At 54.4% G+C, this 20317-nt stretch overlaps 2 protein-coding genes and 1 pseudogene across 4 annotated transcripts in view; 1 reads left to right on the top strand and 2 right to left on the bottom strand.

The window, feature by feature from the left end:
- Nucleotides 1-9602, top strand: part of SIGLEC15 (sialic acid binding Ig like lectin 15) — a 15433-nt gene extending 5831 nt beyond the window's left edge. The window contains exons 2-6 of one of the 2 annotated variants that reach the window (XM_025886864.2): nt 1077-1136; nt 1509-1892; nt 2955-3335; nt 4435-4465; nt 6178-9602. In XM_025886864.2, the coding sequence (XP_025742649.1) occupies nt 1077-1136; nt 1509-1892; nt 2955-3335; nt 4435-4465; nt 6178-6259 (938 nt within the window). In that variant the 3' untranslated portion in view covers nt 6260-9602. The other variant, XR_012380026.1, reaches the window with a different exon arrangement.
- A 2679-nt stretch (nt 9603-12281) lies between these two features.
- LOC112835304 (non-histone chromosomal protein HMG-14 pseudogene) lies at nt 12282-13038 on the bottom strand (annotated as a pseudogene).
- A 760-nt stretch (nt 13039-13798) lies between these two features.
- EPG5 (ectopic P-granules 5 autophagy tethering factor) overlaps nt 13799-20317 on the bottom strand; it is a 105407-nt gene continuing 98888 nt past the window's right edge. For both annotated transcript variants that reach the window (XM_025886859.2, XM_025886861.2), the window contains exons 43-44: nt 20156-20270; nt 13799-17810 (exon numbers count right to left, since the gene is read on the bottom strand). In XM_025886859.2, coding sequence (XP_025742644.2) covers nt 17628-17810; nt 20156-20270 — 298 coding nt within the window. In that variant the 3' untranslated portion in view covers nt 13799-17627. The remainder of the gene's footprint in view (nt 17811-20155; nt 20271-20317) is intronic.

The following is a 20317-nucleotide window of genomic DNA, read 5'->3' as shown; positions in this document are numbered from 1 at the left end:
ACACCCCTGCTGCACACCCCTACTGCACACCCCTGCAGCACACCCCTACAGCACACACCCGCAGCACACCCCTGCTGCACACACCTGCAGCACACCGCAGGAGGCCACTAGGCTGCAAGGAAAGCATGAAGCAAGCAGTGAGGAAGCAGAGTAGATGGGATAGGCTTCTTGGAGGATGGGTGGTCACCGGCTGTGGGCTCAGGGGATTCCTACCCAAGGCAGCAGCTACCCCCAAAGAGTAAAGAGCACTGGACGTGGAGTCAGAAAAGCTGGGTTTCTCCCATATTCTGCCTGTGTGACTCTGAGCCTCCGTTTTCTGATCTATAACAATATCCCCCCTGCCTCACTCCCCAAGGGTGTCTTGAGGGAAATGTGTAAATTACAAAGCTCTTGGGAAGTACAAGAGCAACTATATTATTCCCCCTAAAGATCCCTTTTGTGAACTGCATTCAGGGTTCTAGCCGGTCGGGTCTACCAGCCTGTCCTCCCTCCTCAGGGAGACACCACCCCTGGCCTGATCCTCCCAGGCCCAGCTCCAACACCCAACCGCCCACCTGCTCGCCCACTCCCCAAAGCAGGGCCCGCATGCAACAACAGGGGCAGGGGCTCTGCCGCCATCTTTGAGCTGGAGGCCCAGCACAGCTCCCAGACGTGAGCTCAACCATACTTCAGAGGCTCACAGCACAGCAGGTGAGGCAACTAGGCCCAGAGCAAGAAGACAGCACGAAGCTCTACTGGTCGTGCTCTCTCAGCTCCTTATCTGGCTTTTGGGACGCCCCTTTGGGTTGACCTGGATTCTAAAGGAACCTCGTCTACCAGCTCCACACATTAAGTTCAAAACCTACCACCCCTTGCTGAGGCCTATTTCCTCTCTGTAAATGGGAGTGTTGGTCTCCTTGGATGAGCCCCAAGCTTCCATGCCTTTAGTGCACTAGACTGTTGGCTGTGGAGTCAGGCAGTCCTGAGTCTGAATGCTGCCTGTGCCTCTTTCTAGCTGTGTGACTTACCTAATTACACAACTTCTCTGTGCCTCCGTTTATTACATGTAACCCACGGATAACTGTGCTTCCATCTAGGTTCATCTGCAAGAACCAAAAGAGATACTACTGGGAACTTGGTCAACACAGAGGTGCACAGTAAGTGTTTTTATTTTCACCGTCGTGGGGGGCTTGGGGCTGTATGGTAACCACGGATCCCGAGGCTTTTCTGCAGCAGGGCAGGTGGTGGGAAAGAGTATGGGGTCAGTGGGCCTGTAGGTGAGGTGGGATCTCCCCGAACGAGGCAGGGAGGGTCCAGGCACCTCGAGAGTCATGGGAATCAAGATCCCGAGAGATGCCTCTCAAGTCACGGAGTGGGTTTCTGGGCCCCCACGAGGGAGACGCTTCCTGAAATCCTGGGGTTTCCAGCGCCCCCCTCCGCGGGGCGCTCCCTGAGTCCTCCGGGTTGCAGGCTCCCCGGCGAGGGGTCCCCCCACCCCAGCGTCCGCTGACGCTCCCGGCCGCCCGTAGGTGCGCCGGCGCAGCGCTGGTCCATGCAGGTGCCGGCCGAGGTGAGCGCAGCGGCGGGCGAGGCGGCCGTGCTGCCCTGCACCTTCACGCACCCACACCGCCACTACGACGGGCCGCTCACGGCCATCTGGCGCGCGGGCGAGGCCTACGCGGGCCCGCAGGTGTTCCGGTGCGCGGCGGCGCGGGGCAGCGAGCTCTGCCAGACGGCGCTGAGCCTGCACGGCCGCTTCCGGCTGCTGGGCAACCCGCGCCGCAACGACCTGTCGCTGCGCGTCGAGCGCCTCGCCCTGGCCGACGACGGCCGCTACTTCTGCCGCGTCGAGTTCGCCGGCGACGTCCACGACCGCTACGAGAGCCGCCACGGCGTCCGGCTCCGCGTGACCGGTGAGCGCGGCGCCCTTACCCCCGGCCCGCCGCGTCCCCAGGGGGGCGATACACGGCGCCTTTCTCTAGGGCAGGGGCCGCACACCTGGCGATGGACGCGGGCCGCCCGGGAATTTGTTAAAAATGCATAATGCTGGCCCCGAGAAGGGCTGAGCGGTGCCCGGGAGTGGGCATCGGAATGAAGCTCGTGGGGGCGAGGTGGGGGGAAGTTGGTGAATGGCCCCAGGAGCTCTCAGTCTAGGGGGGAGGGACACGAGTTGAACAGTAATGGCAAGGCTGCGAAGGAATGTGCGCTCTGTGCACTGAAGGGCCCCCGCAGCCCCCTGGGGAGGTGCCCCGGGAGCCCGCCAAGTGCGCAGTACTTTGCTAGACCCTAAAGAAGTGGGAACCAGGGTCCCCGGTCCCTAGAGCAGAGGTTCTCAACCCTGGCTGCGCACTGGAATTAGCTGGGGAGCTTTTAAAAATCCTAGGCCTGCCTGCTGTGAGGATCCCGTTCAAGGGTTCCAGTCTGGCTCTGCCAAGAACTTCCCATATGCCCTTGGGCTGGCTGGGCCGCCTCTCCGAGTGCATGTCAGTTTCTAACCCGGGGCCCTCGCGCCGCCCTGCCGCAGACCCACGCATTCAACTCTAGACCTTGGTGAGGCTGTCTGCGAGTGGGAAGTGCCCTTGAAATCATACCGGCAGACCGTCCCCAGCCCTGAGCTCCAGCAACGGTAATGACCGTTGAGTGAGCATTTGCTATGGGCCAGGCCCGAATCCAAGCACCCCACATGTATTAACTTGCCAAATCTTCTCAACGACCCCATAAGGTAAATGATTCCCATTTTACGCATGAAGAAACTGAGGCACGGAGCTTCAGAATAGCTTGCCCAAGGCCACATCTCTATGGGGTCCCAGGCACCGTGACGCTAGAGCGCCTACTCCCTCCTCTCCGCGCCCCCCGCCCCCAAATCTCTTGGTGACTAAAAAGAACTGGGAGGGGGTCCCCCCCCTTGCCCTTGCCCGCCACTGCTCTGACCACAGTTTTCTTTCTCCCCCCGACGCCCTGGCCGCCGCCCGCAGCCGCCCCGAGGATCGTCAACCTCTCGGTGCTGCCCGGGCCGGCGCACGCCTTCCGCGCGCTCTGCACGGCCGAGGGGGAGCCGCCGCCCGCCCTCGACTGGTCCGGCCCGGCCCTGGGCAACGGCTCGGCCGCCGTGCCGGCCCCGGGTGAGGGTCACGGCCACCAGGTGACCGCCGAGCTGCCCGCGCTGGCCCACGACGGCCGCTACACGTGCACGGCCTCCAACAGTCTGGGCCGCGCGGAGGCCAGCGTCTACTTGTTCCGATTCCACGGCGCCTCCGGGGCCCCGGCGCTCGCCCTCCCGCTCGGCGCGCTCGGCCTCAAGGCGTTACTGCTGCTCGGCATTCTGGCCGCCCGCGCCGCCGCCCGCCGCCGCCTAGGTGGGTGCACCCCGGGCCAGGGTGGGGGCGAGGGGCCGGGCGGGGGCTCTCTCCCAGGAAAGACCGACTGGCCGACCGCCTGGCATGACTCAGCCCCTGCACGCTTTCCGCACCTGTGCCTCATCTCGCTTTCCTCTCCCTGCGTAGAGCCCAGGAGCGGGGAACGAGCAGGAAGCCCATTTTAAGGAAGCTGAGGACAGAGAAGTGAAGGAACTTGCCTGGAGCCTAGAGACAGAGACCCCAAAAATGTAACTCCCACCCTTCGCCCATACCCCATAAATGACTCCTCCCCGAGGATTCTGACCACACATAGGCCTTCCAAACAGCCCCATTCCGTTGTGTTACAGTAAGCATCTTGAGGACCTACTGTGTGCTGTGTAGGTGCCCGGAAGACAGAGATGAGTAAGACCTGCCATCGAATGGGGTGCTGAGGAGTAAGCAAATAATTGCAGTCTGCAGGGAGAAGGGCTGTCCCGGAGCCCGGGTACCAGAGAGGCCCAGAGTGTAGCGTGCCTCACCTTGGTGGGACGTCCGGACAGGCCAGGAGGGAAGGCTTTACGAGTAAGGGGACAGCTAGATCAGGAACTGAAGCAAGGAGCTGATGGTATTCCCAGCAGAGGGAAAGACAGGTGCGGAAATGTGGGCTAGCAGGGTGTCCTCCGGACCTGCCGTTCGCCCCTCATTGCTCTTGCTGAGCTGGATGGGAAATTGGCTTGTGCCAGACAGGGGCTTCCCAGAGCCTCTCGGACCATCCAGGTCAGTAGCCCCCGCCTCACATCGTCTTGGGACGAAATCCAGAATTTGTCACGGTTGCCCTGGCTATTGCTGTCTTTCCTTGCCGGTTCTTCAGACCCACCAAACGTTCTGGGCGCCATGGTCCTGAGAAAGGCGGGGTTTTCTGCCGGGCGTCTGCTCCCTCTATGCTTCTCATCGTTAACTCCTGGTCATCTCTAAGGCCACTTCATGCCCGGCTAGCTAGTGTTTGTCGCATGTCCCTTCAGACCACTTTCCACAGTGGGGTGGGGTGGACAGCAGGGCCTGTCACCTGAGGCTACCATGGAGACTCATGCCTCTCTCTCTCTCTCTGTCCCTCATACAGAGCACCCAGTTGCCCAGGACACCCCACCACGGTGAGTACCCTGCCTTCACCCACCCCAGTCTAAGTCCCCACTGGCCAAGGCACAGAGTTCCCGGGGCTTGTAGCATAAGGAGAAAGACCAGGCAAAGGGGCAGGGCTGGGGTCTGGGCCTCGACCAGCGTTTCGACCTTCCCTACAGCCTTCCAAAGCCCTGCTCTTCAGTCTCCCAAGTCCTTCTTGGCCAGACCAGGCCACGCTGACCTGCTCTCCTCACCCACCCCTCCTTCAGCATTCACAGTCTGGGCCTCACACTGGCATCTCTCCCAGACCTGCCTGGTATCCTGGTGCCAAAGTGTCATTTTTCTGTCTTATGTCCGCACCTAGATGTGATTCCTAGAGGCTGTGTTTCCTCTCGGGCTCCCCAGCATTCTAGAATAGGCAGACTCAAACAAAAGCCAGCTCGGGGCGCTCATTCTCCCCCAGAGCTGAAGGCTTCTCAAACAAAATGCCATTAGAGGTTCAGAGGGTTTAAGCTAGGACGTGCCGACCCTGCAGTCCAGGCTCTCCTTCTCTCTCAGTGTCTGTTCAAGTGAAGGTCTGCGTGGAAGAAAGAATACAATTCACTGACCCTGGGCAGGGTGCCTGGGATGCTGGGGAGTGGGGAGGCCAAACACAGTCTTTCAGGGCCTATTGGACAAGCCCAGGCGTTCCCATAACTTGGTCTCTCCCTGTGCCCTGAGGGCTGGAAAAGCCATATTACCAGCCCAGGCCCCTCTCTCTAGCTGCCTGTTCAGCCATCCCCGTTTTTGAAAACCCGTGCAATGTCCCTCTGCTTTGCTAATTTACTAGCACACCGAGTCACCTAAATCAGAAAGCTGAGGGGTCAGATACATATTGAGTACCTGCTATGTACCGGACACCGTGTTGGGCGCTAACGCTACAGCAAAATTCCCCAACTTCAGAAAACTCACATTTTAATGTGGAGAATTTAATAAACACGTGAACAAGATCATCTTCGATTCTGAAGTACAAGCTGTGAAGGAAATGGACAGGGCCACGCAGCAGAGCCCCAGGGAGGGAGGCGGCCGCTGGGCAGGTCACAGGCTCAGGGGAGACCCGGGAAGGGGCCAATGGGCAGTCACTGAGTGGCGATGGGAAGCACCCGGGGGGGCCCCACCCAAACAAGACTGGGGGCCAGGAGCCTTCCGAGGAGGCTGCTGGCCAAGGCTGCGGCTGGGTGGAGGTGGAGAGGCGGTGCAGACAGAAGGCAGGGCTGACCAGGGGGCCAGGTGGGCAGCACGAGTGAGGGAGGCAGCCAGGGTGCCCAGCTTCGGCGCTGTAACCCTGGGTGCCACTGACTGAGATGAAGACAGGGAGGAGGGGGTGCAAGCGCTCACACATAGGTCTGAGATGCCCGCGGGAGAAGTCAGGAGAGCAGCTAGAGCTCAGGGGGCCACGCCTGGGGAGATCAGTGTGGGGGGCACCAGGCACAAGACGGTTGTTGATGCCACCGACGAGATCCCTTCCAGAACATAGTGCCTCTGGGGTCTGGGAGGCCGTCCTGCATGGTAGCCTCCTCCCTGCTCTGCAGACGCTGTGGTCCGCTGTCCTTTCTCCAACCTTAGTTAGTCCCCACGCTCTGCTGGGTCTAGGCCGGGCTCCCGTTTCCACTCTCCTTCCTGCCCGTGGCTGGGGCATAGTGTGGGCAATTGGCGGCGCCCCACTTGTGTATTGGGTGGTCAATGCACTTTCTCCTGTCCACAGGCCCCAGGTTCAGGAGTCCAACTATGAGAATTTGAGCCAGATGAGCCCTCGGGACCCACCAGCGGCCACATGTATACCATGAGGAGCCCCTTGGCCACTGGCATCCACTTGTACCCCATGAAGAGCAGAGGCCAAGGCCAGGCTTGGCTGGGACGGCCCTTCATGGCTCCCAGCCACGTGGGCAGCCCCTGGCTGGGTGACCTCACACAAAGGGTGTCAAGACCCCGCTCACAAAGGCTCAGTGGTCTCCTACAAGGATGTCTGTCCCAGAGGCCCAGGATATTTATGTCAGTGGGACCAGCATTTTGAGTGTGTGTGTGTGTGTGTGTGTGTGTGTGTGTGTACGTGCACATGCGTGCAAAGCTCCAGCATGAAACTCACGGACAAACTCTCGTCCTTTCCTACATAGAATGTCATAGTAGAACAGGCAGGACACTGGTCAGAGGGTCTCCCAGGCTCGGACTCGCTGTGGGGACCAGGGCACTTTTTTCACCTCTCTGGGTCTCAGTTCAGCTACTTGTGAGCGTGGACAATAGTATTCCTCCCTCCTGGCTACTCGGCATGTCAAGATCTGAGGAAATAATGGAATGAAGGGACTTTGGGAAGTACACAGCCATGTACAGATTACAGATGGGGGGGTCACAGGCTCCTCCTTGCAGGCCCCCCTGGGACGTGCAGAGAGTTCTTGGACAAGTGGGGCCCCCACACCAGCCTGGCTGAGAATGAGGATTCCAGAGACCCACCCTGGGGCCCGGGCTTCTGAGGCTACGTAAACCTGTGGTCCCAGGAACATCCACTCAGCAGTGAGGAGAAGCCTGCTCCCCCTGCCTCCCGGGTCTCCTCTGTGACTGCCCCCACCCTCTGCCCACCTCTTTGCCATCGGCTGCTCTGCGCTCCTTGAGCTGGGACCCCCTGGGAACCCATTGTCTCCTGTATCTGGGATCCACTGCCCTCAAGGACCCAACGCTGAGAGGTTGGGGCCAGTCTGGACTGCAGGGCCCGTGGATAAGGCAGCTGCAGCTGCGACATCTCCCTATGACCCGCACCTTCCCCGGACACGAGGTCCAAAAGCACCAGCAATTTCACCGCATTTGCCCGAGGCCTCTCAGGCTGACTTTGTGGGGTGCTGCCTTCCACATTCACACGTTAATGCAAGCGTATGCATTTTAGCTTCCGCAGTCCCTGGGGTCAGGAGAGGGGGGAACAGGTGTGCTTGAGACCCGGGCAAGCTGGCAAGAGGAAAGGGCCACAGAGCTAGGGGACTGAAGAGGTGATGGGGACAAACTTTTCCTCAGAGCTTTTCCCAAAGCTAGGCTGGTAACCCAGAGTGGGGAGGGGCCCTGGCTCATGCTCTTCTGGGGAGGTGGCCCGAAGGGGATGGATCTTCACAAGTTAATAAGCAGGGCAGTGGGTGGCGAGGTGCCCTTGTTCACCAGAGCCTTCGCCAGGGCCTGTGGGTGTCAGCAGCCCATGGTTAACTTGGGATCCATCCAGGAGTCTGAACTGCCAAAAATGCGTCAGCATTTGCACCTCCTTGTATGAGGATACCGTGGGCATCTGCATGGAGGGTCCTGTATCACCAGCGAAGAAGCCAGGGACACGGGGGTGGTGCATCTTGAAACATCTGCATGGACTTTGAGGCCTGTTTTGCAGCCAAGAAAAACTGTGACAGCAGTTACTTCTTAAGGGTCTGTTTTGTGCGAGGAATTGGGCCAGGCGCGTGTATGGAAATGAGTAAGGGCTGTCTATCAGTCAGTCTGGGCTCGGTTGTGCTGTGCTAACCAACAAACACCCGAATCACAGTGGCTGAAAACAGGGTTTATTCTCACCGAAGGTACGTGCCCATCACGGGCTGGCGGGATCCCAGGCTCCCATGGATCCAGCATCTCTTGCTGTGGATCATTGGGTTGGAGATAAAAAGAAAGCGCTAGAGGGTCTCCCACTTGAGAGCAGGACTGGCCACCTGCCCCACTCACCCTCAAGGCCCGGGCAGTGAAACCTGCCACCACCTGGAGTGAGGAAACCCAAAAGCCCGGGCAACAGCCCTGCGGGCTCCACAGTAAGACTCCAGGATTTCTCACGTTAGCGAGCCACGGACCAGTAAGTGGAAAATCAAGGTGCTGTGGGAGCACACAGAAGGGATCACTGACCCAGTCTTGGGAAGGCTTCCTGGAGAAGGGGACCTGGAGATGGTACGTGTGATGGGGGAGGATGGAAATTGGAAGGTTAAGAACAAAGGTGATTCTAAGCAGAAAGGACAGTCTGGGCAAAGGCCAGGAGGTCGGACACAGCATGATGTTGAAGCAGCTGAAAGTTGCTGGAACATGAGCACAGAGAGAGGCACGGCGGCCGGAGCTGGGGCTGCAGCGAGAGGAGTCTCCCACACGGTGGCCAGTGCTGCCCCCAACAGGGGTGAGAAGCAGAAGGGAGCCGGGCACCCAAGCGGCCCAGCATGGTGCTGACTCCCTGTACTGCCCAGCAGGATGCTTTCCCCAGCCTGGCACTGCACCTGCCCCACACGCACCACGCGCTTGGGCTGGTCTTTCCATCTTGACACCCTGGGCTCTCAGAGCAGTGTTTCTGCGGTGGTTTCTGAGGGTCACCTGTGTCAGGAGCACCTGGGGAGCTTGCTCACATCCCCATTCTGAGTGCCACCTGGGCCTCCTAAAAGTGGGCTCTGAGGGTGGGCGCTGGAATTTTAAACAAATGCTCACGTGATTTTGCCCGTAACTTTGTATTGTGATCATTTTCCAGCATGCACACACACACAGCTGAAAAAGATGATCATCCAGAAACCCACCACCTACATTCAACAGTTACTACCATTTTGCCATATTTGCCATATTTGCTAATGTGCCCATGCACGTGTGTGTGCAAGCGTGCACATGCATGTCTGTTTGGCTGAACTATTCAAGAGAAAACCGTTCAAGACACCACAGTACTTCACCTCTAAATACGTCAGCTTCATCTCCAGAGAACAAGAGCATGCTCCCCTATAACTTCAATGCCATTATCACACTCGAGAAAATTAACAATAATTGAACAATACCATCTTACAGCCCACATTCGTATTTACCCAGTTCTCAAAATGGTTTTTTTAGCTTGTTGCCTCTAGCCAGGGCCCAGTTGACTCCAGGCAATTCTTAAGCAAGCTAGAGTCTGAGACTCCCTCTGGCTGGGGCGCAACTTACAAGGGAGCGAGCTAACCAGCCAGTGTTCCTTCCTGTGGTGTGTGCAATGTGAAGTAGGTCTTCCAGAAACTGCAGAAGCGGCATTCCTCAAAGAAATTCGCCTCTGACGGAGTGGCTTCACACATGGTGATGGGCCGTGGGAGCACCCTGAGGAGGGACAGCAGAGGCTCCCTCTGGCACTCCCTCTACCAGTTTGCTCACAGGGCACAGGTAGCCTCCTGCTTGGTCTCCAGAGAAAGCAGCTGCTCCAGGAGCAGAAGGGGAGGGTGGGGGGGTGCACTTGGCCATCACCAGACCCCTGGGAGCCTGGAGCTGCCACTGGGAGGTCTCCGTGGAGCAGAGCCACCGTCCTCCCCAACCAGACCATCTAAGAGCACAGGGGCTCTGTCATGGCAAGCAAGGACCAGAGCCACGGGCGACAGGCGCAGTCAGCACATGGTCCCCGGCCCCGAAGAAGTTGCAGAGATAAGAGACCCAGGAGACTTGGCATTTTCAAGACCGGATTCCCCAGTGTGGCCTAGGGCACACAGCTAGAGCCTTCCCTTCCTCTCTACAGTGCTCTGGGAACGTGAGCCCATTAGTCCCTAGAGGGGCTTCTGACAGCCCGGAGACTGCCCTCCCCTGCCTCCCACCAACTGCCCCCAGGGATGGGCAGCGGGAGGAAGAGATGACAATGGCCTCAGGTGCCCACCCAGATCCACCAAGAGCCCAACACACTGTCCCTGCCCTTGAGGAGCTAACCTTTTAGATCAAGATGTGTCTCCGTGAGATAATCTACACTGAAGATAGGCCCTGCCTGGGGACAGAAGTGACCCACAGTGGGGCTGAATTTTCACATGCAGCCCCCTTGCTAGCCTGGATGGGAGAGCCGGGGCGGGGGGGACCCCACTGCTCATAGGGCCTCAGGCCAGTGGGACCTTAGAGACCTAGAGTCAGGGGTCCCAGGCTTTGTCCCACCGCCAGCCCTGGGCACTTAGGTCAGTGATACTGGTCCCCCGCCCCCAACAACAGCCCCTGACATTTCCTGAGTGCCTCCACCTCTGTGACCTCAGGGAGTTCTCTCTATAAAGCCAGGGAACAAGAAGGGCTGCAATTATCCTCATTTACAATGAAGGGAGAATCTCCAGGAGGAAAGTGGCCCCGTCCCAGCTCCTTCCACATCCATGTGCCGCCTCCTCTTTCCCAGGCTCTCCTCCTCTCCTGTGCCCCTTCCTCTGTGTCCTGTTTTATGAACTAAAGGGAGAAAAACATGATCTGCCAGTATAAGGATATAGAATTACTTGGGATTGGAACTCTCTGGGTTTCCCTGGGTTTGGACCCCAGACCTTTGTCTTCCATAATCATCTCCAAGTCCTGTGTGCAAGTGACCTCAAAGGGTCCCCAGAGCAGATTGCCCAGACACTCACCTCCATACCTCCAACAGAGGAGGAGGAGGCGGCGTGGGTGGGGGAGGGTAAGAGTGGGAAGGAGGGGGAAGGAAAGGGAAGGTAGGCAGAGGGGCCTTAAGGAAGGTTGATTAAGAAGGACAAGGCAGGAAGCAGGTCAGCCTGGGCAGGCTGAGAGAGTCCAGGGTAAATCTGGTCTAAGCCACAAATTTAGGCGATATTAAAATATGGCGTCCAGGTGAGAGGCCATGTTGGTCACTCTGACCAACAGACCAGGGAATGCAGGGCTGTTTCCTACAAGGGTTTGGCTAACGACGACCAAGAGGGAAGAGGACTGTCTTCAGAAGAGGAGTTTTCAGAGGAAGATGAAGACCTTCTCTATTCTGGATTGCCTCACAGTGCCAGGGACCACTTCCGGCCCAGCAAGAAAGCCCGCTCATCCAGAGACAGGTAACCGGATTCCTACACTACAAGGAGGTGGCACAGCTGGCCTCTAATCCACTTTCCAATCCCTTAATCCTGTGGTTCCATCTGGATGTGCTTCCATCCAGGGGAAATTCCAAATTGATGTTACTCCCAAAAGTGCAGACTCTCCCACCATACTTTGGCCCATTCAAGATGTGTCTTACAAATGTTAATGAAAACGAATAGTAAGAAAGAGCTCAGGTTCCGAGGTGCCCCACCCCCACCCACCAACTCCGGCGGTGGAGCCTTCCTGCAGCTTCCGGTCCCTCCTCCTCCTCAGGTCACAATCACCTCACAGACTCCCAGGGCTCTCCTGAACTCCGGGATCACCAGGGGGGGCCTCCTGTCTATGCTGGCCCTTAAACCCCCAAGCATTAAATTCTCTTTGAAACTCAAGGCCTTGTGTGCAGTGTGGTGACTTGTTACAATATATAGATTCTACCCACTACCAGCTTTCTAATTTCACCTTTTTCTTAGTGTGATTTTTTTTTATGTGTTTCACAAAATTCTTAATTTTTTATTGGTTGTTTTGAGGATCAGTACGGACGTTTCAATTTGTACACAATTCTTAACATATGTACCGAAAATCTAAAAAAACCCTGTAGTTGTGATTCTTTTCTAAATGTTATTCCAGTGACCTTCCAGCTTAAAATTTGGAGGCAAATTTTCCTTAACAGTATACCAAGTACCAAGATCTTCAAATGCTGATACACTGTTACATTGTTAAGTCCCATTAATTCACAATTTAATATCATATATACTACATACTCAAATTCTCAATCTTGCACAGCACATTAACAGAGTTACTAGGAAAACCGGACTACCACGCCCAAGATGTTACAGAGTGCACAAGAACTCTGACCGGGAGAGCCAAGATCTAGGAGTGGTTTTCTTTAGGAAACAATTCTACCAAAAACAACATGGGAATAGAAGTGATTTAAAATATTCAAGACATAGTAAATGCACGACCGACTCCAAACTGCCGTTTAGTATGCTTGGTATTATAGGATATAAAAACTACCCCAGCTATAGAATGTCGAGCTGACACCCAAGCAAAGCCTCCCACATTCAATATCCCACTATTTCCTGGTTGTACCAAAAAATAAACAACCAGCAAATGATTTCACCTCTTAAAAAAAAGCATTTACACTTTAAAAATGGGATGAGGTGGGATTCCCTCCTTCTTAAAAATGTTTCTAGAGCTACTAAAAAACTTGCATTTACAAAATAGTTGATAAAAATATTCCTCTGGATTCTACAAGAAGGGCGACAGGGACCACTGATAAGACATGGTTTATGGTATTAATCAGACTTGGCTTCTTTCTCTCCTGCTTCATCGGAGGCTGGACTCTCCTCATTTTTAGTTTCTCCATTTTCTGCAGGTAAGTCTTCTTTCGTTTCTTGGTTAGCCACTTCAGCCTGTTTCCCCTTTGCTCCCCTTTTCCCCTTTGTTTGCACTTTTTTGTCTGAAGATTTATCGTTTCCTGCCGCCTTTTTTGGCTTCCACTTTTGCAGGAGCAGGTTTAGCTGACAACCTCGCCGAACTCCTCTTGGGCTCCTCCTTCGACGCCCCCTCGGCGGAGCTGGCGGAGCTGACCTTCCTCTTGGGCATCGTGGCGGCGGGGCGGGCGCGTGCCGGGTGCCTGCGGGCCGCGGCGCGCTGAGACCCTTCGCGAAGCTGGGCTGCCTGGCCGCTATCGCTCCTCCCGCCGCCCGAGCTGCTGCGACCCGCCGCAGGGGCGGTGGGAGAACCCTCTGAGTGTGATTTCTGGATGAAAAGACCTGCCAACCAACTTGCCAAAAAATGAGACATGTCCATCACATGTAAGTGAAATTTGAATCTGGTTTATTTGCAGAATTTTACTTAAACCAATTCTCATTTCTCCCTGCTTCTCATCATTACATAAAAACTCATCCTTTGTACAAGCATGTAAAATGCTGAACAATGAATAAGAAGTGAATATTGCACATTTAATGAACAAATAAGTTGTGGTAAGGCCACACTAGACATGTGGGAAGGAAAGGGTTAAATACACTTAGGAAGTACTTGTTGCCCCATAAGTGATTTTAAGCCATTGAAAGAAAAATGAATTGTAACCTTCAGTGCTCAGACATATTACATCTGTACATTCAAAAATAAAAGTTATAATAAACAACATTCATTCCTTAAGTGATCTCATTACCCCAAAACAGGGTCAGTAGTTTTATTTTTCAAGTTATTGTCATCAGAAATCAGGAACCTATCCGGACTAGAGGAAGCATCAACTATAGCTTCTACAGGACACTTGGTGGCTCTATTAAGTGTGAAGATCACCACAGACCAGAACAAGGTCAGTATGAGCACCTGGCTGTAAGCCAAGAACTTTATCCAGCTCAACCCAGATTCAAACGGAAGATCAGTACGAGGATACTTAAAAATAAAGAAGGCAACATGTTTGTTTCCAACATTATACTCTCCATTTTGTTTAATAAGAAGAAGTTAACTGAGCAGAAAAAAATTCAGCTACTACCTCAAAATAAGCCATAAAGTTGGTCCAAAATGAAGTTTTATTTTTTTTTAAAGATTTTATTTATTTGACAGAGAGAGACAGCGAGAGAGGGAACACAAGCAGGGGGAGTGGGAGATGCAGGCTCCCGCGGAGCAGGGAGCCCCATGCGTGGGCTGGGATCATGACCTGAACCGAAGGCAGACGCTTAACGACTGAGCCACCCAGGCGCCCCGTGAAGAGCAGTTTTAAAAGATACGTGCGAAGCCTTATTATAAGCTCATCATGCCAACAGGTGAGACCAGTCTTTGGAAGGAAACGACGTTAAACCAAGGTCTGGGGTTTGAATCCACCACTAACTAAATGTGCCAACCACGGGGCACAGCTGCTGAGAGCCGATGCTGTCCACGGGTTCTGGGCAGTGGACGTGGCTGCTGGGTCCTCGCTGTGGTGCCTGACCCCCAGGGCAGGGACCAGGCGGAGGGCACGGAAGGGAAGGAAGCACACTCCAGATACCTGCAGGTGTGTGCCGCGTCCAGTTTGCGCCCTTGGAGCCTCATCTGTCTCCCGAGTCCTGGCCCTGCTACTCGTGGACACGGCCCCTTTGGAGTCTCCATGGGCTAATGTGGGCACTTTTCCCAAAGAGCAGCCTTGTTAGACGTTGGGTGGAAGACGGCCAGCTGAAGGCACTGAGCATTTATTTAGCCTGAAGACTAAGAGGTGGACGGGTGGGGCCAGAGGTGTGAGGAGGTCTGGGAATGTTGGAAGATTTGTCCGAGGAGTAGGAAAGCAGCCCCGGCCTGGCCTGCTCCTGCCAAACCGTTCCCGATGTTATCAGGCCAGCTTTGGTGGAACATAAAGTAGAACTACAAAGAGACCTGGTCACTGGCCACCAGGGCTTGCCCACGAGGGGCAGGACTACCGGCCTGGGGGCTGCCGGGGAGGGGCAAAGGAGAGGCAGGAGGGGGTCAGCAGGGGAGGCTGTTAGAGCAGAGCTGGGGATCCCTGATGAATGAGAAGTGGAACCAGATGAGCTTTAATGTCCTGCTGACTTTAGTCACGATTCTACAGCATTTCCTTCCTGCTCCAGAAGAAATCATTAAGCCTAGTATTAAAAACCCAGTAGAAAACTGTGTATCACCTTCATTCAAAAGGAAGAAAGGGCATGAACACTCTACCTTGCACAATGTGGACACACTGACTTTAGTAACCGACCGGGAGGAACGGGGTTGGCACTTGGTTAAAGTGAGCTTAGGCTACTCTGGGGGTTTGCATTTTCTGGGTAGGCCTGCCCCCACCTCAGAACTGAGCGACTCCCGCAACCCCAGGAAGCAGATGTGACTGAGCCCCAGAGATCATGAGGTTCTCTGCGTGCCCAGGAGCTTCAGGAACATGCCGGGTGGGTCCCAGCTCCTCCATCAGGCTAGGCACACATGTCAGCACCACCTCCTGTCCTCAGCCTCTGCGCCTCCCAGCTTCCCGCCGTGTTCACTTGGCACAGGCACGGGAGCCTGGAGAGGGAGATGGAGGGTGCCTCTCGGACCGAGCTCCGTGTGCTGCAGAGTTGGGGGAGACGGGGTTGGGGGGGGCGCCGAAGCAGGGGAGGTGCTCATCGGGCAGGAAGCTGCCAGACATCCCTGTGGGAAGCAGGTGCCGCCCGTGGCAGGTGCAGAGCAGGTGTGGGCAGGTGTGGGCCAGCGGGCCTCCAGCACTGCTTGGAGCGGGCGGCCTGGGGCCGGCTGGATCCGGACAGCCGTGCACTGCACGGATAACGGTCTCCGAAACCAGCCCTGCGGGCTCCGGAGGCCGACTACTTTCGGCACCAAAGGCGCGTTACTCCTGAAAGCCAAGGGGGAGGCCGGTCTATTCCGCCCCAGGAGGCTGCAGCAGCGTTGCCACCTTCTGAACCATCTCATTGTCTTTAAAGCGCTTTCTTGGCCCAGAGCCGCTCAGAGGAGGCTACGCGGTGAGCCAAGCTTCCACTGCTGCTAAGCCCGAGGAGCTAGAGAGGAAGCACTTTCACTGACCCTCTCTGATAATCAAGTTCCAGTGTCAAATAAAATAGAGGACATCAGGCATAAAAGCCTGCATCGACTTTAACTGAAATACTTGACAAGATAGTGTGAGATCCCTAAAATTTGTATTCTTGCCGGCTACAACCAAAGGTTGATTTTATTTTTTATGATTTTTTACAGACCAAACACATTATATTACAAACCTTCGAAAATTAATAATCATAATTTTCTTTAAAATGTACATACTGTCACTCAAAAAGTTTCACATTCTAGGATACCAATTACAGCTTCCTCAGAGAAAAGAGCACACAAAACCCCTCCTGTCATAAGATCTTTGTTGCCATATCAGCCACCGAACTGCTCACAGCTTCTAACACTTTCTTACACAGCACAGGGAAGCTGCCAGATGTTGCAAGTGGAGAGAAGCAAAACCCAGGCTAGCTTGTGACATGCCCCTCTGAGATGGACACCTCGTGACCTACACAAACTTGGAGGGTGCACGGGGATGAGCTCTGTGAGGCAGAAGTGTTCTGTCCAACTAGAGAAGTTTGAAATGAAGAACAGCTCCTGCACACTTCCACATGTTGGGGGAAGTACTACATGGGATATCTGAAAAAGAGATTATCACTCCATCAACCTAGATCCCTACCCCCTGCTAAGGGCTCTCAGTTCAAATATTTTTAGGTAAATACCCTTGAGTTATAAGTAACCCATGAACAGAAGACATATTATGCAAGCTGAACAAACAAAACCAATTCTGAGCCAAGAGAATTAGGAAGACAAAAGTAAAACTGTTCATTCCGGGGGGGGGGATGATGAGAGCAAGAAGCTGGCGACAGAACAAGGCCACACTACAGAAAGGCGTTGGTAATGAGTGAACTGTTACCAACAACAAAAGGCACAGGGCTACTGGGAAAAGCCAAGTTTGCATGGACAAGTGCTTCAGCAGGTGTGCTAACTTCATCTGACTTTACATGTGGAATGAAGAAACACACACGGACGCAGCATCAAGTTCTCAGACTCTGTCTCTTTCTAGACAGCAAGGTCTTCCGATTTCAAGCCTGGTGTCTAACAAGAGTTGCGAACTCTGATGTCTACAGGGACGGAGGAAGTGACGTGAGTGAGGAAATGGGCCAGGGTGGGCTTGCGGGGATTATGTCTACAGTGACCACACTCTCCACCATGGGGGTCACACAAAACACGCCACCATTGTACCACCTCGGTTGACAGGGATGTCTCCTTCTCCACAAGGACAGCTGATGGAAACGGACTTGTCACCATCTCTGCTGTCCACTATAATCAGGATCAAGTGGCCCCATTTTAGACAATGACTCACTTTAATTCAGCATTCTTATCTCCATTCTGAGGGAAGTGATATTTTTAAGTTGGTGTATTTCCCCACCTGTGAGAAATGCAGAAATTTTCTAAGCTTTTTTTACCTTGAAAGAACACAAATGGGGTTCAAAAGTGAGGGTTCTACATGACTCCCAAAGTGGTTAGATCTGGCACAGCAGTCTTGAGATTTAAGTAAAATAGAGAAGACAGAAATGGAGACACAGAAGAGCCCCGTGCGGGGTCCTGTGAGGTGACTGGGGATCCAGCAGCTGAGAGTGGTTCTGTGCCCAAGTGGGGACTCATTAAGTTTCTCCTGTCGGGCGAACATAAAAAATAAAAAGCCCCAGGAAGTTTCAAGCACGCATGCGCACACACACACACACACACACACACACACACGCGCGCGCACGCACGCGCAAAACAATTATCTAGTGCCTCCCGACTTGCATTGCAGTCAACAAACTCATTGGCCAAACTGAGCTCTGCAGTGAGACTGAGCGAAGTTACTTGTGCAACAGCAAAGGTAAATGTAAACATAAACAGCAACAGGGTTTCTTGAGATACTCAGTGTTACTATCGTATGTTGTCCAAATAATGCACTTCTGGATAGAGACAGTTAACAAGAAGAGCCAGGAAGCTTTTCCCATCTTGGAGGCAACGGCCAGGATGCTTTATAAATTGTGCAGCTTGTGATACCTGATCCTGGTATTCAACATACTGCTTACTTGATGTCAAGGATTCAAGAGCAGTCAGAGCCTAAAAGACACGAAGACAAGAGGGTTAACCATACAGACGCATATAATGTGATTCCCACAGGTGCACACACCTGCCTAATATTATCTGCTACAACTGTGAGCCTCCGGGAAGCTTACAGAACTACAAGTCCCAGGGGCAGGCACTCACTGATTCACCACAGCGGAAGGAAGCCAGCAACTCAAGTTTCTCTGGCTTTGGCTGCCTTCCACATCCAGCCCTCCCTCCTTCTGGCCTGTGCTGTTTCCCAGCCTTCCGCACGGAGAGCCCCTGCTGCAAGCCCCTTAACCGGAAATCCCAGGTGCCAATGGCCTGTGTGATGTTTGATTTGCTGCTGGGTTTGTTCTCATGTTACAAAATCATGTCATATTAAGCTAACTGTATGAAATTCAAAAGAAACCAGTGTCTAAGTGCTGCTGAGGATAAATAAGGTAGTTCGATCAGTCAACAAACGAAGTACAGATCAAAATCCTCCAGCTTTGCCAGCCAGAAACAATGAAGGTGCTCCCATGCCTTTTTTTTTTTTAAGATTTTATTTATTTATTTGACAGAGAGAGACAGTGAGAGAGGGAACACAAGCAGGGGCAGAGGCAGAGGGAGAAGCAGGCTTCCCGCGGAGCAGGGAGCCCGATGTGGGGCTCGATCCCAGGACCCTGGGATCATGACCTGAGCTGAAGGCAGACACTTAACAACTGAGCCGCCCAGGCATCCCATGCCCCTCTGTACATTTTTTTTTTTCCCTCTGTACGTTCTTTAATCCCATAATTTTAAAATTTCTTTCCTTCACAGTGGGAGAAGTGAAAAAGACTATTTGAAGAAAACAAAATCAGGATAACAGTTCTTAGTGGAGGAAGAGTCTTATTTTCCAGCTATACAAGTTCACCCACCCCCAGGATGGTGAATGTGCCCATAAAGTCCCCCACACCTTCCCCTCTCAGAGATGGGGACCACTGCACTAGTGAATATAGATTAAATGGCGGAATTTGCTTGGCTCAGTAAACAAGGACAGAGAAGATTTTGAGGATGGTAAACGAACCGGTAGCTTAGAAGTAAATGGCCAGGGGGTTGAAAACAGAAATCCTGGAGTGGAAAATAAACTGAAGAGATTTGGGTACCAACCTAACTGCTGTGTGAAGAGAGTTCAACCTAAGAACAGGAAGCACTGGGGATGGGTGGGAGCCATGCCTGAAGGGAAGGCAGGCAGAGAGGCGAGGCTCAGGGGACCTCCTCTGACGCAGGAGAGCGTCAGACGTCTCAAAATATACCCGGAAATGGGTCGTGCTGACTTCACAACCGGCCCTCGGGACAATCACGTGCCCACCCGTGGGGTTCAGACATGGCTCACCGATGACTCTGGGGACTCAGAGAGCAGTTGTCAGGTCAGTCCAGGACAAGTATCAGGTCTTACATAGACCAAGAAGCCTGTGAAGAACCTGCCGACTGGATCGCTGGACGCGTGCTCTCAATAGCCGGGAGGTCACCTGGCCCGGGGCTAGCGTGGACACCGCAAGGCTGCCGAGGAGGAAGAGCTGGGGGTGGAAGCGCCAAGAGGGCGAGGCGGAGCCAGCGGCCGGCCGAGTGATCCTGGCCCAGCACGTGCAAGCTAATGCGCCCGCCCCTCTGCGCTCCCCTTCCTCACCACACACAGCCAGGACAGGAACCATCCCTGGCGTCCGGGGTGGCTAGGAGGGTCTATCCAGTGAGTGAAACGTACAACAGGGCCTGCCACGTAATGAGGACTCAAGAATGCTAGCCATCGTTTTATCTGAGCCACCTCTGTACGCACGCGCCCAGCCTGTTTCCAGTTGCAGGAATGGGACCGCTGCCACGTGGCCGTCCACGGTTTAGAACAAACTATCATTTCTCACAGCTGCCCCACTCTGTCCGGGTTTGGTTATTCCAACCGCAGCCAGCAGTGGTCAACCTCCAGACTCACAAAACAGGACCCGCTTCCTTGGTTCCCAGCTACAGCACAGCTAACCTCACGGTCTTCACTGTGGCCCCAGCTTCTGGGCCAGTGCCCAGCCCCCAGCAGGTGGCCGGTCAGCATGGCCACGTTCATCAGAACCAGATCTGATCCTGGACTGGCTTGCTTGCCCACGGCCTTGCTTCTTCTACGACGGCAGTGACAGTGCTCGAGGCAAGCGCCTACAAAGACGGTTTAAAATCCGAGGCAGGCAGGCGCAGTAACCATTTTCTGGTGCGCAGAGCATACTGATGAGCTACTCCTGAAAATCATGTCCTCCTGTGGTCGTCGTGGGTAAGGACCAGTGCTGCCCCGTCCCCGCCTCCTGGGCAGGCCGGCGGAAGGACTCCCACCCAGGAATTGTAAAGCTGTTGTTACTGACCTGCTGAGCTTTTGGGGTCAGATGTAATTCCGTGCCAGGCTTCAAACGGATCTGATCCTCGGAAGGAACCTGAACTGAAAGGAAGGCGGCCATGCCTCGAGCAACCACTCGGAACCTTAGGTGTCAAGGAGAGGTCAGAAGTAAATGACTATTAAAGTAAAT

This window comes from Callorhinus ursinus, unplaced genomic scaffold (assembly GCF_003265705.2).
Source record: "Callorhinus ursinus isolate GAN/ISIS: 27379988/994484 unplaced genomic scaffold, GSC_fseal_2.0 scaffold11, whole genome shotgun sequence".
NCBI classification, from domain to species: Eukaryota; Metazoa; Chordata; class Mammalia; order Carnivora; family Otariidae; genus Callorhinus; species Callorhinus ursinus.
This window is presented reverse-complemented; position numbering and strand designations above follow the sequence as displayed.